This window comes from Pelobates fuscus, chromosome 5 (assembly GCF_036172605.1).
Source record: "Pelobates fuscus isolate aPelFus1 chromosome 5, aPelFus1.pri, whole genome shotgun sequence".
In the NCBI taxonomy this organism is placed as follows: Eukaryota; Metazoa; Chordata; class Amphibia; order Anura; family Pelobatidae; genus Pelobates; species Pelobates fuscus.
This window is the reverse complement of record NC_086321.1, coordinates 69,522,353-69,544,425: the sequence shown is the minus strand read 5'-3', so window position 1 is coordinate 69,544,425 and position 22,073 is coordinate 69,522,353. Positions and strand designations below refer to the sequence as shown.

Below are 22,073 nucleotides of genomic sequence, written 5' to 3'. Positions count from 1 at the left end.
CTTTTCCTTATTGTCCTGTATGTACATTTTTGTTCCATCATTTAGTGAATTGAGTACGAAATCATAGATTTAGATGTATTAGGATTTTTAATTTACAAAATGTTTATTTCTGAATATATTAACGTAGAGCACCAGGTATATATTAATCAGCTCAGGAACACAATTAAAGGGACACTCTATGCACCAGAGCCACTACATCTAACGGTCTTCTTGTAGTTTTTGCAGTGTAAACACTGCCTTATCTGAGAAAAGGCTACCTTTACACTCCTCCCTAATGCCACTTCTAGTGGCTGTGACTCAGACAATCACTGGAGGAGCTTCCTGGTGCTGTCCTTCAATCTTTGGAGGACCAATGTTTGCTGTCTCCGCGCTCAGCATGAAGAGATTCTAATTGGTGCAGAGCGACGATTGCTGCCCATGTACACTAGCCTCCCAATGCTTCCCAAAAGGGAAGCATTGGATTAGCTGAGATTATCAATAATGATGATCTCAGCCAGGGAAGAAGCAGCGGCGGTGAGTCTGGCTCCCCGTGAAAAGAAGGTGAGTAATGGTTTACTTTTTCATTTTTTGGGGAGGATAAGGGGGGGGGGGGGAGAGTAGGGGCAAATCTAAATAGCCCTTAGATCAGTATAACATTAGGAACACATGTTCTTATTCCAAACATTAAACTGTTCCTCTAATTTTGAAAGAAAACTCGGAAACAGTAATTAGGAAAACCTTGAATCAAAGTGAGATCTTTATTTGAAATTGTTTTTAATTTTTTTTTTTTAATCCTACTCACAATTTAACATTTTTTTTTAAATCTTTGTTAAACTGTTAGTCATATTGAATATTGTGGGACTGCTACAACGTTTTAAATTAAACATTGTCATGCATATTTTCCACACCACAATGATGTTGATAAAATTAACATGTTAAACTGCAGAAAGATAAAAAAAAATACTTTTTTAAGCAAAACAAATAAGTTTTGAATGTAAAGAAAACCACTGCATGATTATGAGGCCAAAATCTATCAAATGCTCTTAAGACATATTGGTTCCAGGAGAATAACCGAAGTGTCCTTTAATATTAAAGCATTTCTATATTTCGGTGGCTTGCTTGTAATACAAAATGTATTTGGTATCTTTTATAAACTATTGTGGATAAATATGGAATGCTTAAAGAGGAACATTGTGGCTGAAAATGTGAAGGAGGATATCTTCATCAGTTCTCTATAATCTGATATCTAGTGGATCATTTGGAAAATTTGAAATGTGTCCCAATAAATATAATAATTTAATAACAAAATGATTCCTGTTTTTCATGAACATAATAACAAATAATATTCTATTGTATATATTGCACTTTCCTCATCTATCATGAGCAAACAAAAAAATAATCCATACAAAATAATAAAACATTCCTTTAATTTTCAGGAAATCATGGCAATAATGGAAATAATGGAGCTACAGGACAAGATGGAACCAAGGGTGAAAAAGGAGACAGAGGAGATATGGGGCCGCGGGGGGAGCGAGGTAACGTGGGAATAAAAGGAGAAAAGGGATATCCTGGAATTCCCCCAGAACTTCAGGTGACTAACATCAACTATTATATATCCATCCAGATGTATTGAATTGTTACCTTTGCCTTTGTATAGTGCAGTCAAATCAATCTGGTTTTATAATCCGAGAAAAGTTTGTTTCTCACGTCATTTTCCATTTAATAGGCAGTGCAAAGAATAATCCCAGAAACCCAGTTTGTCTGGGGTCCTGAGGAATAGATCTGTAAAGTTCTGTAGAATGTGAATGGATTTATCTAACTACCTTGTTTGTATTTAAAATAGTAGAAATGTTTGTTTATGTATGGCTTGGAGCAGACGAAAGATAGGGGTTGGAGGATCGCAATATTCTACAGTTACTTGTAACAAGTTACAAGGAGGTGATTTACTTAGAGCAAGTGAAGTTAGAAACAGAAAAATAATGGAGAAGACATATCAGTGTGATCACGTGTATCAGCAGTTTTTCTGTTCCTGAAAAGCCGATTAACTGCTAATTCCCGCAGTTGAATGCTTAAGAGGAGGAGAAATATATTGGTTTACATATGGAATCTGAAGCCTTTATTTTTTTAATTCTTTATTTTTTCATTTTAAATTGACATTTTAGAAATGCAATCAATATTTCGACGGAAAGATACATCTGTTCTAAATGTACACTGAGATCGAGAATGAATAATAACATGAGTCATACAATAGTCAGTTTGCAGTTTTCTTGTATCTTGGATCTGAGTCCCGACTTCCTGGCTGCTCTTTTGGATTACATTAGATATTATTTTAAGTATTTCTAGATGTACCAATTTGGTGTTATCAGTATAGAAAATTATAAAAAGGATTTAAAGAGGAAAGCTCCAATATCTATCCAATAGGGTAGTCTGCAGTTGTATGGTCGATGAGGGATGGTAGTTGAGCAGAGACTAACAGGAGAGAAAAAAAAAATTGAATGTATTTACTGTATTTAGGGAGTGGAGCACCAAGGGGACTCCAAAGGAATAGGGTAGTGATATGGAAAATCTCCTACAAAGTGAAAGCCTGTAAAAGGCTTAGTAGAATAGAACTTAACCTTTAATATATGCGTTAAATACAGTATCCTTGTCCAAAACACCAAAAAAGAAAACAAAACTATATACCTAATAAGAACAAGTAGAGACCAAGTGTAGATACAGTAAGAGCCTGAAATGGGGTATAATTAACTAAACAGTGCCTTTGTTGCAATATAAAATCGCTCAAGATAACAAGGCTGTTTGTAATCTCTCGAGAGTCAGACTGTACCATGATAACACATTCAAACCACTTGGTCTCTACGATAAAGACAATCCTCTGGATGGACATTAACCTGTGAGCATTTGCGGCTACAATGTAGTGCAAATACCATGTGCCCAAACTACCTAGTGGTAGGAGATAGGTTAAGTTACCTCAACTCATATGCTACCAAAACATTGTGGCAAAGTGTGTAGCAATAGTGTATAAGACTGAGGCTGGTCTGGGTATATGTGATAACATAGAATATAGGGATATACATGGGCAAAAAATTGGGTTCCGTTTGGAAATTTGGGTAAGAAAACAAATTCGGCAATTTGGCAATTTGGTTCGGTTCGGCACTGCCGAAATTCAGGACTTCGGCAATTCGGAACTTCGGCGATTCGGGACTTCAGAAATTCAGATCTTCAGCAATTCAGGACTTTGGCAATTCAAGACTTTGGAATTCGAATTATCTGTAGAGCGCCCTAACCCTAACCATACCCATAACACTACCCCTAACCCTACCGTCCCCTACCCCTACCCCTGTCATCATTCACGTCATTTTCCCTCCCTCTCTTGTTTTGCCACTTTACAGAAATCCAAAACACTTTGGCACTTCCGAAATTCGGCACTTTGGCAATTTGGTTTGGTTAGGCACTTCTGAAATTCAGCACTTCAGCACTTCGGAAATACAGCAATTTGCTACTTCAGCACCTCGGACATTCAGAAGCATCCGAATATGCAAATTGCCCGAAATTTGTCTGAATTCACATTCGGAACGAAATAAATTGCACATGTCTAATAATATAGGTTCACTCTCATAAAAGGGATTGCCTATAATAGGACTGTGCCTTCAAGGGAACCCCCTAACTCAAAAAGCCTAAGCCCCTACGTGTTGGTAAAAGAATACCTCCCCCCTACCTTTCCTTGTAGACTCATAAGAGGGAAGAATGCTCATAAAAAAGCCCTGAACTTTCTGATGATCTGAACTGTTTGCCTTTACTCAAGGCTTCAGTTAGTGTGTAATCACTATTGATAAAGTAAGGCTCACTCCTGACAAAGTGGCTGGGAATAGTGCATGTCAGAAACCCTGATGCGTGTTTCACCACTCTGGCTCATCAGAGGGGAAACGGACCTGCCGACAGTGTCCAGTTTAAAAAGGTGGGGAAGTGGTCTATCTTTGGCCCATTTGATAAAGCACAGCACCAATCAAGTGTGTCTAAGTCTACCTTGATTGGTTAGTATCTAAATTGAGAGAATAACTATTAACCTTTGAGTGTACAGTGATTTAGGAACCTCAAGGGTTCAATGTTTTAACACTTTAGTGTGCAAATATTCGGTTTTCACTCATAGACGATAATAATCATTCTAAGCACGTGTATATCCTATCACATTATGTCCCATTTTGAAAGAATTACAATAACGCATTGTCCAAAATGTATCCACATGTAGCTGAAAAAAAATATTTGGTATTTCCATTTGCGGAATACTGGTTCAGTTACAGTTGACTACACTGACAAGAATCTTGTTGGTTATCAAAATTTATATTTACATAATTAGCAAATCTTTGCAGAATTTACAGAAGTTTAGAACTTTGGAATTATTTACAACGACAAAGTATGCTCTAAGGAAAATTAAACCTTAATACGAATGGTTTTGTATGTCACAGCCTATTAATAAGAGCATATTGTTGATACCTCTGCAACAGGGGACTTAAGTGCGCTTTCTAAAACTCCTGTTGCAGAGAGGTTATAGATTTTGTATTTGAACTAAATGCATAGCATATAAATAATGAGTGGAATTTTATCGTCCCACACCACCTGATCTCTATGGTACGCATAATTTTGACACTGTTGCACATAGAAGGCTTATCAATAAACTACAATCTTTGAGTTTGGATTCCAATATTGTTGAATGGGTAAGGCAGTGGCTGAGTGACAGGCAACAGAGGGTTGTAGTCAATGGAGTATATTCGAAGCTTGGGCTTGTCACCAGTGGGGTACCTCAGGGATCTGTACTTGGACCCATTCTCTTTAATATTTTTATTAGTGATATTGCAGAAGGTCTTGATGGTAAGGTGTGTCTTTTTGCGGATGATACTAAGATATGTAACAGGGTTGATGTTCCAGGAGGGATAAGCCACATGGAAAATGATTTAGGTAAATTAGAAAAATGGTCAGAGTTGTGGCAACTGACATTTAATGTGGATAAGTGCAAGATAATGCATCTTGGACGTAAAAACACAAGGGTAGAGTACAAAATATTTGATAGAGTCCTAACCTCAACATCTGAGGAAAGGGATTTAGGGGTGATTATTTCTGATGACTTAAAGGTAGGCAGACAATGTAATAGAGCAGCAGGAAATGCTAGCAGAATGCTTGGTTGTATAGGGAGAGGTATTAGCAGTAGAAAGAGGGAAGTGCTCATGCCATTGTACAGAACACTGGTGAGACCTCACTTGGAGTACTGTACACAGTACTGGAGACCCTATCTTCAGAAGGGTATTGATACCTTAGAGAGAGTTCAAAGAAGAGCTACTAAACTGGTTCATGGATTGCAGGATAAAACTTACCAGGAAAGGTTAAAGGATCTTAACATGTATAGCTTGGAGGAAAGACGAGACAGGGGGGATATGATAGAAACATTTAAATACATAAAGGGAATCAACACAGTAAAGGAGGAGACTATATTTAAAAGAAGAAAAACTACCACAACAAGAGGACATAGTCTTAAATTAGAGGGACAAAGGTTTAAAAATAATATCAGGAAGTATTACTTTACTGAGAGGGTAGTGGATGCATGGAATAGCCTTCCAGCTGAAGTGGTAGAGGCTAACACAGTAAAGGAGTTTAAGCATGCGTGGGATAGACATAAGGCTATCCTAACTATAAGATAAGGCCAGGGACTAATGAAAGTATTTAGAAAACCGGGCAGACTAGATGGGCCGAATGGTTCTTATCTGCCGTCACATTCTATGTTTCTATGTTTCTATAATGTATTTCTGCATATTCTTGGCCATCATACATTCCACATGAATACATTTACTACTGCTTGGAGTGTTTTAAGGTCAGCTCAACAGACCGGTATTGGCAATGTTTGAAAGATATATAAAAAGCTAGGGACTAGGTGTCAGGGTGGCGGTCCGGTGCCCGGAACCCAGACACAGTGTCCGGGCAGCGGAGCAAGGACCGGAACCCAATGTGCCTGATGTTAAGAGGGAGTCCTCAGCATGGAGGCGGATTAGCAGGGACTGGTGCAGGGTAACCGCACGCCCCCTGGTGTTGAGCACCAGCATTTGTGCAGCCACATACCAAGACCCTGAATCAGCTTCTGCGGATACCAGGAACTAGGAGCTTGGAAATTAAGCAGACCTCCCAGGAGCTGAATAGGGAGGCTCTGCAGCAAGATTGTATCCAGTACTAGAAACAAGGCAAGACTAGAGATAGGCACCAAACATGAAAACAAGACAGAACTAATAGAACCCAGAACCAGAGAAGGATAGTAAGCTAAACCCAGAACATACACACAAGACATGAGGAAAACATGAACATAACATGGGCATGACTGAACAGGACTGTACGTGGGCTGGGTATACAAACTAAAACAAGACACGATAACAAAGGCAAAACAAGAGGAGAAATAACTAAGTACTACATATGAAAATCATGGGGATTTAGTCACACTATATGATCATACATTGCATAAGCCTGCCAACAACGCCAATGTACCCCATATCTGGCAGGTCCTACACTGCCTAATGTATGCTAAAACATCCTAAGTAGACATATATAGCACTTACCTGCAAGAAAGGGCAGAAGCTTTGAGCAGCTGCCTGTAGGACTCTGAAACAGAAAGCAATGATGGAAAACAAACGGGTGTGGCAACATAAAACAAACATTTAAAGGAAACCTGGAGATTGGGAAATCCAGGGACGAACTATAGGAACGAACCCAGAAATCCCAGCATAAAGAAAACCAGACATAGACTAGAAAACCAAAAAACCAAGAAAAAACAAACAAGAATTGAAACAAGAGTACTGGATACCAGAAGCCAAGTCCCGACATCAGAACAGAGCAGAGCAGATCATGACACTAGGATCATCTAAATGGAGGTGATGCGACACAACCAAGAGATACACAGGGCCCTCCACTTGTTTAGATTTGTGTATGCTTTATATAGTAATGGGGAATTGGTGTCATACAGATGGTGCTTATTGCTAGTGAGGTATATTACATAGTTACATAGTTACATAGCTGAAAAGAGACTTGCGTCCATCAAGTTTAGCCTTCCTCACATTAGTTTTTTGCTGTTGATCCAAAAGAAGGAAAAAAAAACCCAGTTTGAAGCCCTTCCAATTTAGCAACAAGCTAGGAAAAAAATTCCTTCTTGACCCCAGAATGGCAGTCAGATTTATCCTTGGATCAAGCAGTTATTACCCTACATTTGCCTAGATATTTAATGTTAGACTTACAGATTCAAAAAGGGAACTTGTCTTTCAGCTGGGTTAATTGTGAGGGCTCGATTTGTATTGGGAGAAGGTCAGATTTAGTAAGATTCAATTTGCATCAACAAATTTGTAAGTATCTCTGCAACAATTCAAGTAGGGCTGTTAAGGATGATTCAGGATTAGAGTTAAAAGCATATCATCAGTGCATGCTGCTATTTTAAAATTGACTCCTCCGATGATAACCCCTTCTACCCCCCGGCTGGACCTCACCACCTGCATCAGAGGTTCAAGGGACAATGCAAAAAGTAGGTGGGGCGGGAAGAGGAAGGCCGAGAGCATCCCTGATTCATTCCATTAGCTCTGGTAAAAGTTGGAGGACCTATGTTAGAAGAGAACCCCTGGGGAATCATAAAATGCTATAAGGAAGTTTAAAAAATTTAAGGGAGTCCAAAATGAGACAAAATCATAACAGACAAAATCATAAACAGATAAGGCTAGAGCAGGCGGTTAAATGCCTTCTCTGTGTCTAAAGACACCACGGCTATTGTGATCCACCCATGTTGGGCGTACCATATAAGATTTGTGCCTCTATGTGTATTTTCAGAGACTTGTCTGTTGTGAATGAAGCCTATGTGGTACAGGTGAATTAAAGATTCCAGGTATGGATTAAGTATCTTTGCCATTATTTAATCAGGATTTTAATGTACATATTTTTTTTTTTAATTATTATTATTATTGCCATTTATATAGCGCCAACAGATTCCGTAGCGCTTTACAATATTTTGAGAGGGGGGGATGTAACAATAAATAAGACAATTACAAGAAAACTTACAGGAATAATAGGTTGAAGAGGACCCTGCTCAAATGAGCTTACAGTCTATAGGAGGTGGGGTATTAGAAACATTAGGATAGGAAATATCAAGTAGGAGTGAAGCAGAGCTGGAGGAGAGAGCAAAGCACTATCCCATAGGAGAGCAAGAGACAGGTATGTAAGGGAGAGATTACTCTGGGAGGCCATACGCTTTCCTGAAGAGATGGGTTTTAAGGCCCTTCTTAAATGATTGAAGACTAGGGGAGAGTCTGATGGCAGTAGGCAAGTTATTCCATAGGAGAGGAGCCGCCCGTGAGAGGTCCTGCAAGCGTGAGTTGGCCGTACGGGTGAGAGCAGCGGTCAGGAGGTGGTCGCGGGCAGAGCGGAGGGTACGAGGAGGGGCATACCTCTGGATCAGTGGTTTATAAATCTTTATTTTTGTATGTGCATATAGGGTACAAGTAAGCTTGCCGGGCCACAACAGCTCCTGCAGGCCTATACATGACAAAACGATGGGTGGCATTCTGATACAGCACATTTTTTTTTTTTAAGTCAAACATGAAACAACACATTTTGTATATCCTAAACATGCATGCAATTAAGTTAACACATTCAGGCTGAGCAAAAAAGGTAAAATGGTAGGCATGTCAGTGGATTGTCTATATCAAGTGTGGAAGGTCACAATGTGAACCTCCATTAAGGATAGATTAGTAATACATGTCATAGCGATGGGTGGCATTCTGATACAGCTCATTTTTTATGTCAAACATGAAACAACAAATTTTGTATATCCTAAATATGCATACAATTAAGTTAACACTTCCAGGCTGAGCAAAAAGGTAAAATGGTGGGCATGTCAGTGGATTGTCTATATCAAGTGTGGAAGGTCACAACGTGAACCTCCATTAAGTATAGATTAGTAATACATGACATAGCGATGGGTGGCATTCTGATACAGCACATTTTTTTTGTCAAACATGAAACAACAAATTTTGTATATCCTAAACATGCATGCAATTAAGTTAACACTTTCAGGCAGAGCAAAAAGGTAAAATGGTAGGTACGTCAGTGGATTGTCTATATCAAGCTTGGAAGGTCACAATGTGAACCTCCATTAAGTATAGATTAGTAGCGTGAATGCTAACAATCTAGTGGGGCATTGAGGCAATCACAGTGTTCATTTGCATTGCATTGAACTATAATCAGGCTGATGCGTTCCGATAAGCCACATAGGAAAGAAAGGAAGAGCTTTTCGGTCTGAAACAGAGTGTATACCAGCTTAGCAGTTATAGCAGACATGGTTGAGTGAGGTGTGAGGTTGGTCTCTTGCCGGGTTAAGCATACAATTTAACGAGGCTTACAGGTTTTAATGTTAGGTTCCCTGTGTGTCTAAATGTAGGCTCAAGTTAGAAGCATGGGTGCAAGGGGGTTGGTGGTTTTGGTATGTTACGTACAGGGTATAATATTGTGGTCGGGTAGTGAAACCTGGTTGGTGAGAGGCGGTTTTGATGGTGCATTACCCCTAACCAAGGGGGCGGCGGGGAGGGGGGGGGGGGAAGGGAGTAGGCTGCAGTGTGTCGGTGCACTTCTTAGGCCCAGGGCCTTGTCTCATTCTGTACCTTTCAGAGCTGGAGTTACCGACATGAATTTTAGACTAGGGTGAAAGGGAAGTTAATGTACATATTTAACAGAGATATTGGGAGGTAATCTTCAGGTTTTGGTAATTAGCATATATTAGCCATGGTTTACTGCGGCTGAAGTTTGTCACCTTTTAATCAGGCATTGAACACTGAACATAGATGTTTAAACAGGTGCTCTCCGAAAGTTTTATAATAAAGTGATGTATATCTGTATGGCCCTGGGATTTTGTTAGGATTGAAGGGTCCTAAGGCTTCTGCTATCTCTTCTACTGTAGTTTCTGTGGCTAACAGGTCCATAGCTTCAGTGGGTAAAGTAGGTAACTGTAAGGAGTCGATAAAGGAAGCTGTTTGCTCCTGAGTTTCTGCTTCTTGGTCAGGTGACTTTAGGGAATGATCTGGGGTTTGCATGTGAGAGTTTTTTTTAATTCTACATGTTTTTTTGAGGCATCTGGCTAACAATGTGTCAGCCTTGTTGCTCTTTTCATAGTTCCTCTGTTTCATCCACATCACGGCTTTAGTTGTACCTCTTGCTGTAATATTTTTAAGAACCTCTCTAGCAGCAGCGAGTTGAGTGAATAAGGACGGTGTTGTATTTTAAAAAAAAAAAAAAAACATTTTTATGTAGGGCTTCTAGCCTGTAGAGTTCAGCCAGTGTCTCCTATATGCTGAATTCTATGCTTTTTAAATTCTGTGGCCAGGCTGATAAGTTTACCTCAGATTACCGCTTGATGAGCTGCCCACAGTGTTAATAGTGACGATACAGAGTCCGTGCTTGTGGTGAAATATTGCTTTATTTAATTGGAAACCGTGTCTGTCACCAATTTATCATGTAATGGAGGGGATTCATTCTCCAGGTCCAGGGGCATTATTTCAGGGATTGTATGGATAATTGAAATGTCTGAGTAATTCAACCAAGAGATTGTTTGACCCATGGAATTAGGGTCAGGTGAGATTAAAAATAATCTATTCAGGAATACAATCTGTGGGTGAGAGTAAAAAGTGTTATTCCAAGTAGATGTATTATGGATGGATAGGAATTGAGAGAATAATAGGTCGCCCTGTGATTACCATGGACTCTCACTTTCCAAATTGCTCCTGTCTAAGGCAGAAGAGTGTACTGTGTCAGTCACTACCTAATATAGTGTGATTAACTAATAGAGATGTTAAGTGAGTAGATACGGAGCCCCAGAATGCATGGTCAGGTGTAGCAGGTGCAGATAAGGAGCAAAAGGCATATTTGATCTGTCCTATGTTACCAGTTGTAGTGATATATTGCCCACAATGGTCTGTTATAGCAGAAATATTAGTTAAGGGGCAGGATGTTTTCAATCCCCAATGGATTTAGTGTCTGGTGAGTTTGACAACAAGCTGTATTTATAGTATCTATTTGTTAGTGGGAAATGCCTGGATCTTGTAAAGTGAGTTTCTTGAACTAATACTATGTCTGCTTGCGTCCTGTGAACCCAAAGGAGAGTTTTTTTTATTGGGAGAATTAAGCCCATTTGCTTTGATAGATAAACATTTCAGATGAAGTAACATCTAGGGCAGATGAGACGGTGTTTGTCAGAGAAGCACATTGAGGTGTCCTCAGGAACCAATGTGCATGTGAGTGTGTGTTTATAGCAGAGGTCATCAAGACTGTTTGATGGCACCCTACTGACAACCATGTGACTATATATAGGCCGGTAAATCTCTCCGACAACTCCTGGCTTACAGCCTTCCCATTTATTATTATTATTATTATTATTATGTTATTATTATTATGTTATTATTTATATAGTGCCAACAAATTCCGCAGCGCTTTACAGTGGGTGGACAAACAATCATGTAGTTGTAACCAGACAAGTTGGACACACAGGAACAGAGGGGTTGAGGGCCCTGCTCAATGAGCTTACATGCTAGAGGGAGTGGGGTAAAGTGACAAAAAAGGTAATGATAATATTAGACTAATGACTGTTGTGGTAGGTATGATGAAAATAGGTGTATCTGTGTATTTTATTATGTTAACCATACATTATGAGTTTCAAGCGAAGCCAGCTGTTCAGATAATGGAACGCCCGCAGATTTTCCATTTCAAATGCCACATGTGGCAATATACTTCATACCGAATCACAGTATTTAGTCTGAATAATTAAGTGGAAACTATGTAATGAAACTCAAAAAAATTATTTGATGGATATCCTAACCTGCGGCGTCTAATTCAAGCAGCTTGCTATTGATGTATTTTGATGTTTGTGTCCTTAAGAAAACCTGTTATATGTTTCAGTTTAAAGGTGGCACCATTGACCCTTCAAATACAAATAAATCGAACAAATTCTCACATACTTAGATTCAAACGTATTGAATGTGTAATGGAGTGTATATTCTGTTTTGATTAATCCTCTTTTCTCAATACTTTACAGTTGAGAGGTTTTGAAACATGAATGCACTGCTGTTTCAAGTTTTATTACATCAAAGTAAAATTCTTTGGTTGCTCATTTATATCATAAACAAATTTCTATACCTTCCTATGGGGTAAAAGACATGTTAAACAAATGATTATACTACTACATAGAATTATCTTTTAATATTTTATAAAGTAAACAGTGTTATTTTTCATCAAAAGAGGACGGCAACAACACATTTCTATCGTTTCTTATCTAATGATGCACATGGAATACGCATAAGGCTTTCCTAGATATAACATAAGGCCAGGGACTAATGAAAGTATTTAGAAAATTGGGCAGACTAGATGGGCCGAATGGTTCTTATCTGCTGTCACATTTTATGTTTCTATGTTTCTATGTGTAGGAGGGGGGCTGGCAGAGAGCGTTTAGTTACCTCTCCTGCAGCTCCTGCCAGCTCCCTTCTTCTCCGCGCCGGTCCGGTCAGCTCCCCTGTCAGCTCCCAGTGTAAGTCTCGCGAGAGCCGCGGGGTCATAGTGCGGCTCTCGCGAGACTTACACTGGGAGCTGACAGGGGAGCTGACCGGACCGGCGCGGAGGAGAAGGGAGCTGACAGGAGCTGCAGGAGAGGTAAGTAAACGCTTTCTGCCAGCCCCCCTCCACTGAACTGCCAATGCCACTGGACCACTAGGGAGTGAGAGCCCCCTCAAGCAGGGAGGGGGGACGAAAAAAATAAATAAAAATATAAATAATAAAATATTAATAATAATAATAATAATAAAAAAATTATAATATAATAAAAAAAATTTATATAACAAAAAAATTAATATTAAAAGTATAATAATTAAAAAAATAATAATACAAATGCCCACCCCCCACCAAGGCTCTGCATCACACTCTGCATCACACACACACACACACACACTGCATTCATACACACACACACACACACACACACACACACTGCACTCACACACACTGCATTCATACACACACACACACACACACTGCATTCATACACACACTGCACTCATACACACACACACACACACACTTCATTCATACACACACTGCATTCATACACACACACACTGCACTCATACACACACTGCACGCATACACACACACACACACTGCATTCATACACACACACTGCACTCATACACACACACACTGCATTCATACACACTGCATTCATACACACACACACTGCATTCATACACACTGCATTCATACACACACACACTGCATTAATACACACTGCATTCATACACACACACACACACTGCATTCATACACACACACACTGCACTCATACACACACACTGCATTCATACACACACTGCATTCATACACACACACTGCACTCATACACACACTGCACTCATACACACACTGCATTCATACACACACACTGCATTCATTATATACACACACACTGTAAATAAATATTCAATTAATATAATTTTTTTAGGATCTAATTTTATTTAGACATTTACCAGTAGCTGCTGCATTTCCCATCCTAGTCTTATACTCAAGTCAATAAGTTTTTTGGGGTAAAATTAGGGGCCTCGGCTTATATTTGGGTCGGCTTATACTCGAGTATATACGGTATATAAATATTTATATATAAATATATATATAAAATTTTATTCTAACTGTATTTTGATATTAAATACACTTTGAATAAAATTTTATATATATATATATATATATATATATAAATAAATATAAATACAATATATATATATCCATATGCATAATAACATAAATAATTTCATAAATATACTAAATGTACACGTAGACTTCAAATATATAGATACGTATATGTATATATTTAAATTCTATGTGCATATTTATGTAATATTTTACATAATTAAGTAATTTTATTAATTACAATTTGAGGGATCTGCCTGACAACCCAGGCCGAAAGTCCAGAGAATTTAATTTGCTAGCACTGTATTGAACCCTGTAACTTTCCATGACACCCTAAAACCTGTACATGGGGGGGATACTGTTTTACTCAGAAGACTTCACTGAACACAAATATTAGTGTTTCAAAACAGTAAAACATATCAAAACGATGATATTGTCAGTGAAAGTGACATTTTTGCATTTATCACACGCAAACGTCATTTTTACTGATGATATCATTGTTGTGATACATTCTACTGTTTTGAAACACTAATATTTGTGTTCAGCAAAGTTTTCCGAGTATAACAGTATCCCCCATGTACAGGTTTTATAGTGTTTTTGAAAGTTACAGGGTCAAATAAAAGGCTTGATTTTCATTTTTTTTCACATTAAAATTTGCCAGATTGGTTATGTTGCCTTTGAGAGCATATGGTAACCCAAGAAGGAGAATCAACCCCCATGATGGCATACCATTTGCAAAAGAAGACAACCCAAGGTATTGCAAATGGGGTATGTTCAGTCTGTTTTAGTAGCCACTTAGTCACAAACACTGGCCAAAGTTTGTGTTCATAATTGTTTTTTGCATTTTTTACACACAAACAAATATAAATGCTAACTTTGGCCAGTGTTTGTGACTAAGCGGCTACTAAAAAAGACTGGACATACCCTATATTGAATACCCTGGGTTGTCTACTTTAAAAAACATATGTACATATGAGTTGTGATTCAGAGATTTATGACAGATACCAGTGTTAGAATATCACTATTGATACATGTTAAAAATAAATATTTTGAAACAGCAATGTCCTACTTGTACTTATAGGCCTATAATGTGCATGTGTGTATGTATTCTGATGTATGGGCAGTTGGACTGTGAATGTGTGTGTGTGAGTGTATGAGTGTATGTATTGTGATGTATGGGCAGCTGGGCTGTTGGCTGTGAATGATGCACTTCCTTTCGTTTGGTTCTTTACTTCCTGTTACTGTTGGATGTTGGTGGAATGTTCGAGGGATTTGTGTAATTTGTGTAACAAGGCTGCAATATGAAGATGCTGTTATATATGTAATAATAAAGTGAGTACTTCGTTATACAGGAATTATTGCCTCCACCTTCACTCCTCCTCCCCCGATGTCAGCCGACGTCAGGGACCTAATGCGCATGCGCAGCGGGCACTGCAATTACATTAGGACTACCCCATAGGAAAGCATTGAATGAATGTTTTCCTATGGAGTTATAGCTGACGCTAGATGTCTTCATGCATGGCGTGGGCGTCCAGCGTTTGTCAGGTGACCAAAAGTCGACTAGCAACCCAGGAAGTGCATCCAGTGGCTGGTAGACATAAACTACAGGAAGAGTTAACCCTGATTTAATTATTACAGTTTCTCAATAACTGCAATAATAACAATTACAGTGTTAAACTGCCAGGGCACTGCTATAAGCTGAAATTTTCTGTGTGCCTATAGTGTCAATTAAACACACCCTATAAGTGAAAAGGGGAAAATCACCTACATTTTGTGATGTACACCTACATGATGGTATAAACAGATAACATGAGACAGATAAACTGACATAGTATATACAATAATTAAATTAAAAAAATATGTAAACAAAGACAGACAAAAAGGGTGTAAATACAAAAAAACATAAAGCATAAGGACATGTGTATTTCAAAGCAATAAGGTCATGCTCATAATAAACACATGAATGCACAAGAATACACAGTAATCTAAAAGTCAGAAATCATCCTCTGTCAGGCCCGGACTGGCCATCGGGCATACCGGGCAAATGCCCGGTGGGCCGCGATGGCCGTGGGGCCGAGGCCGGCAGGGGAGATCTCAGGATCTCCCCGGCCGGCCGCTGCAGGGCCAACGCTATCCAAGCGCCGGCCCTGCTGTGTGTCTCCATGGGCCGGTGGGGAGATCAAAGATCTCCCTCACCGGCCCAGAGACCCTGTTACATGCGGCCGCCGGCTGTGGGGTGTGAGGGAGGGAGGAGAGGACCGGCGGAGCTCTACCCAGCAGCTCCGCCGGGTCCTCTCGCCGGCAGGGGCTAGAGTTCACTCTCACCACTGGACCACCAGGGAAGGATGGCAGCATGGCACCCCTCCTCCACCCAGGCAGAACGGATCTCCCCCCCTCCCAGGATAAAAGGTAAGAAGGGAGGGGGGGGGATATAACTTTTTTTTTAAAATTATTAATAAAAAAAAATACATTTAAATTTAAAAAAATCACACTAACAGCCCCCTCACACACACATCACCCCCAGCCACACACACAGCACCCCCACACACACACACAGCACCCCCAGACACACACACAGCACCCAGACACACACAGCACCCCCAGACACACACACAGCACCCCGACACAAACACAGCACCACATGTGTGTCGGGGTGCTGTGTGTGTGTGTCTGGGGGTGCTGTGTGTGTGTGTCTGGGGGTGCTGTGTGTGTGTCTGGGGGTGCTGTGTGTGTCTGGGGGTGGTGTGTGTGGCTGGGGGTGATGTGTGTGTGAGGGGGCTGTTAGTGTGATTTTTTTATCTAATAAAAAAAAAACTTACATTTAAATAAAAAAATCACACTAACAGCCCCCTCACACACACATCACCCCCAGCCACAGATACATCTTCCCAGACACACACAGCACCCCCAGACACACACACAGCACCCCCAGACACACACACAGCACCCCGACACAAACAGCACCCCCCGACACAAACAGCACCCCCGACAAACAGCACCCCCCGACACAAACAGCACGCAGACACACACACACACACACAGCACCCCCAGACACACACACAGCACCCCCAGACACACACACACAGCACCCCCAGACACACACACACAGCACCCCCCCCCACACACACACACAGCACCCCCAGACACACACACACACACACACAGCACCCCCAAACACACACACACACACACACACACAGCACCCCCAGACACACACACAGCACCCCCAGACACACACACACAGCACCCCCAGACACACACACACAGCACCCCCAGACACACACACACAGCACCCAAACACACACAGCGCACCCAGACACACACAGCACCCTCAGACACACAGCACACATCACCTTCAGACACACACATCACCTTCACTCACACACAGCACCCTCACTCACACACAGCACCCTCACTCACACACAGCACCCTCAGAAAGACAGCACCCTCGCTCACACACACACACACACACACACACATATATATATATATATATATATATATATATATATATATTATATAAAATAACCCTCAGTGAGTTAGCAGACAAAGAAAATTAGAAACCTAGAATGTGATGGCAGATAAAAACACCCTCACACACAGCACCCCTCTTACATACACACACACTGCGCCCCTCACACATACAATACGTCCAAATATATATATATATATATATATACACACACACACACACACACACACACACTACAGCACCCTTCACACTGCACCACTACACACATTATGCTCCAGATACACGCTAGATCCCTTACCCTATATGCACTCTTAATCCTCTATATATACACACACACACACACACAAACAGAATCTCCTATACACACTCTTGGTCCTTTACACACTAGATCTCCTACACACACACACACACTGCACCACCTACACACACACTACATTCCTTGTCAGCAAACACATACAACATTCTCTAAACACACCCTCTCTACAACCCCTACACACACTACGTCACCTATACACACACACTTCAGCCCGTATGCACACACTCGCTACATCCCCTATAACACTATGCCCACTATACACACACTCTCTACAGCCCCTAGCCACACATATTACACCACAAACACAAATTAAATTGACCTATTTACACAATACCACACCACACTCTACACACACGCAATCCCACATGCACCATACACTTTCCTGGCCCTTTTGTCCTCTGGTATCTCACCTGTGGAGACACCAGAGACAATTTAAAAGCAAACAGCGCAAGCATGTTATTAAATTTGCTTGCGCTGCGCAGAACAAATACAGGGCCTTTTTCTAATGCCAGAGCTCTTCAGCGGGGCTCTGTGTATTGAACCAACATGCTCACTTTGAGAGGGGGCGTGATTGTCATTAGTGATGACAAAACACACCCTCTCTGGCCCCGCCCCCTTCTTAGGGGGCCGCTCTGATTGAAAAATGCCCGGGCCTAATTTTTTTCCCAGTCCGGCCCTATCCTCAGTTATTTTTTTTTTTTTTTTTATGTTATACTGATCACACAATATGTGATCAAATCCCACTAAAGTAACCAACGCCGAAATCTTCATATAGGTTGTCCTATGAGATATAATAAAAAAAAACATTCTAATGTGCCTTTTTTTTGGGATGTCTTAGAGACCATTTTGCAATGTATTTAAATCTGAGTGTAAGATTTTCATGGAAGCTGCAACCTCAAGAAATCTGTTTTTTTAGGGGTTCTGTTTTTTTTTATACCCATCTCAAATCATTACTATTTCTAAGGAATGCTTGTTTTTTTCAGTAGATAAAAACTTTAAATATCAAATTTAGGCAAATTAATCATCTCTGTAGCCCATCAAACATTTTGTTTCTGTTTAAAAAACCTGTTCTAACATTTAGTAAGAAAGTGCCTTTTCCTATTGAGAATGCTCTTTATTCTTGGGAGCTATTATAATAAAAAACTTTTTCTAAGTTTTAAATGATAACATTTATTATTTTTATTTATTTATTATTGCCATTTATATAGCGCCAACAGATTCCGTAGCGCTTTACAATGTTATGAGAGGGGGATTTAACTATAAATAGGACAATTACAAATAAACTTACAGGAACAATAGGTTGAAGAGGACCCTGCTCAAACGAGCTTACATTCTATAGGAGGTGGGGTGTAAAACACATTAGGACAGGAATTTACAATCAAATAAGGTGGGCTGCCCTTTAGGAGAGGGCAAGAGACAGGTATGTGAGGTAAGGGTTAGTCTTGGAGGCCATAAGCTTTCCTAAAGAGATGGGTTTTAAGGCACTTCTTAAAAGATGCAAGACTAGGGGAGAGTCTGATGGCGGTAGGCAGGCTATTCCACAGGAAGGGAGCCGCCCGTGAGAAGTCCTGCAAGCGCGAGTTGGCCGTACGAGTGCGGACAACGGACAGCAGGTGGTCATGGGCAGAACGGAGAGACCGAGAAGGGACATACCTATGGATCTGTGAGGAGATATAAGAGGGGCTAGAGTTGTTCAGAGCTTTATAGGTGTGAGTTAGTACCTTGAATTGACTCCTATAGCATACAGGAAGCCAATGTAAGGACTGGCAGAGGGGTGAGGTGTGAGAGAAACGACTAGAGAGGAAAATCAATCTAGCAGTTTTGGAGATATTGAGTTTCAGAAAGCGGGAGGACATCCAGTCAGAGATGGAAGAAAGGCAAGCAGTGACACGTTGCAGGACGGCAGGGGAGAGGTCCGGGGAGGAGAGATATAGCTGAGTGTCATCAGCGTACAGGTGGTAGTGAAATCCAAAAGAGGCAATAAGTTTGCCAAGAGAGGCAGTATAAAGAGAAAATAGAAGGGGACCAAGGACGGAGCCTTGGGGAACGCCAACTGAGACAGAGCAAGGGGAGGAGGTATCATTAGAAAAGGAGACACTGAATGAGCGTTGGAAGAGATAAGAGGAAAACCATGAGAGGACAGAGTCACAGAGACCAAGTGATTGAAGAGTTTGAAGAAGGAGAGCATGATCAACGGTGTCAAAGGCCGCTGAGAGGTCAAGAAGAATTAGTATGGAGTAGTGGCCTTTGGATTTAGCTGCGATTAGGTCGTTAGTAACTTTGATAAGGGCAGTCTCTGTAGAGTGGAGAGGGCGGAAGCCAGATTGAAGGGGGTCAAGGAGAGAGTTGGAATTGAGGAAATGAGACACACGGGTAAAGACAAGTCTTTCCAGAAGCTTTGAGGAAAAAGGGAGCAGGGATATGGGACGGTAGTTAGAGGGGGTGGATGGGTCGAGGGATGTTTTTTTTAGTATAGGTACTACAGTGGCATGTTTAAGGTCAGCAGGGACGATGCCAGAAGAGAGTGAGCAGTTGAAGATGTGTGTTAGAGAAGGCACAAGACAAGTGGAGAGAGATCTAATAAGGTGAGATGGGACAGGATCGAGCGGGCAAGTGGTGGGGCGAGAGGAGCAAAGAAGAGCAGCCACCTCTTGGACAGTAGCTGGGGAGAATGTCTGAAGGGTAGGAAAGGCATGATCTATGTGTGATTGAGAAACAGAAAGGCAAGGAGGGGAGAATTCTTTCCTTAGCTGTTCAATCTTGTCAGTGAAGTAACATGCAAAGTTATCAGCAGTAAGGTTAGTTTTGGGGGTGGCCACAGCAGGGCGAAGAAGAGAATTAAAGGTGTGAAAGAGACGCCTGGGGTTGCGGGAACATGAACTAATGAGAGTGGAAAAATAGGACTGTTTGGCAAGGGCAAGGGCTGCACTGTATGAACACAATATGAATCTATAATGGAGAAAGTCTGATTGTGTACGAGACTTCCTCCAGGAGCGTTCAGCACAACGGGAACATCTTTGCAGGTAGCGCGTTGATTTAGTATGCCATGGTTGGGGGCGGGTCCTCCTCGAGGTGCTTGTTTGGAGTGGCGCTGCAGTGTTCAAGGCATATGTAAGAGTAGAGTTATATATGGAGATGGCCTGTGAAGGACAGGAGAGGGAAGGGATGGACAGCAGTTGTGAATCAATGTCAGCTGACAACTGTTGGAGATCAAGAGAATTAAGGTCCCTCCTGAGTTGAGGGGGGTTAGGCTGAGGTTGTTGGGTGAGGGGGTATGTGAGAGCAAATGATAAGAGGTGGTGATCAGAGAGTGGATATGGAGTGTTGCAGATATTAGATACTGTACATGCATAAGTGAAGATTAGGTCAAGGGTATTGCCAGCTACATGGGTGGGAGAATTTGCCCACTGCGATAGCCCGAGGGAGGAAGTAATTGAAAGTAGTTTAGTGGCTGCAGAGGTCAAAGGTGGGTTTATAGGAATATTGAAGTCCCCGAGAATTAGGGATGGAATGTTAGAAGAGAGGAAATAGGGCAGCCAGGCAGCAAAGTGGTCAAGGAAGAGAAGAGGGGAACCAGGGGGACGGTAAATAACAGCAATGTTAGCAGAGAAGGGTTTGAAAAGGCGAATTGAGTGTATTTCAAATGATGGGAAAGAGAGAGAAGGGGGGGTGGGAAGAGGTTTAACCCCTTAAGGACACATGACGTGTGTGACATGTCAAGATTCCCTTTTATTCCAGAAGTTTGGTCCTTAAGGGGTTAAAAGAGCAGTGAGGGGAGAGGAGAAACCCAACACCACCACCTTTACATTCAGAGTTTCTTGGGTTGTGGATATAGACATAGAAACAGGTGTTAACACTCCCACAATGCATTACTTTTGAAATTGCAGTTAGAGACTTAAACTACATAATTAATCTAGTTCATGTAGCATTTCATATCTATTGTTAAATTGTTTTTTTGTGCATTAAATTGCTCCTCATGTTTCACAAATAGTAATGTTCTCTATAGATTTGGTTAAATTATATCTCTTATTCTGTCTCTTACTGTTATTCTGCAAGTACTTATTTTGTTTCAGCATTTTTATCTTTTATAGAAGAGACCTTTCTTAAAAAGTATCCTTTTATTTTTATGTTAAATTTAATTGCATTTCCATTACATAAAAATGATGGTATAAGTAGACAGCTGCTTAAAACAAACCGAGCATTATTTAAACTCTTAATGGTAGTGAATGAAAATCTGCATGGCCCAATTTAGGCCAAAATCGGGTTCTGGAAATATTCTACAATTCAACTGCAATCACCACTTGGGTATTTTAAGATTAATTCAAGTTCTGCAGAAACAGGATGCAAAAAGTACGGATTTTAAATTTCACATAAAATGCATCCTGGATGAATAGGGCAGATTAGGATCGGTTGACCAAATTCTGTCCCGCTTTAGTACATACAGTATCTCACAAAGGTGAATACACCCCTCACATTTTGGTAAATATTTTATTATATCTTTTCATGTGACAACACTGAAGAAATGACACTCTGCTACAATATAAAGTAATACATATGCAGCCTGTATAAGAGTGT

General features: G+C 40.7%; 1 protein-coding gene across 2 annotated transcripts in view; it reads left to right on the top strand.

Moving 5' to 3' along the window:
- The window catches only part of C1QTNF3 (C1q and TNF related 3), an 82,891-nt gene that overhangs the window by 17,124 nt on the left and 43,694 nt on the right, over positions 1 to 22,073 (top strand). For both annotated transcript variants that reach the window (XM_063456842.1, XM_063456841.1), the window contains exon 3: positions 1,416 to 1,570. In XM_063456842.1, the coding sequence (XP_063312912.1) occupies positions 1,416 to 1,570 (155 nt within the window). The remainder of the gene's footprint in view (positions 1 to 1,415; positions 1,571 to 22,073) is intronic.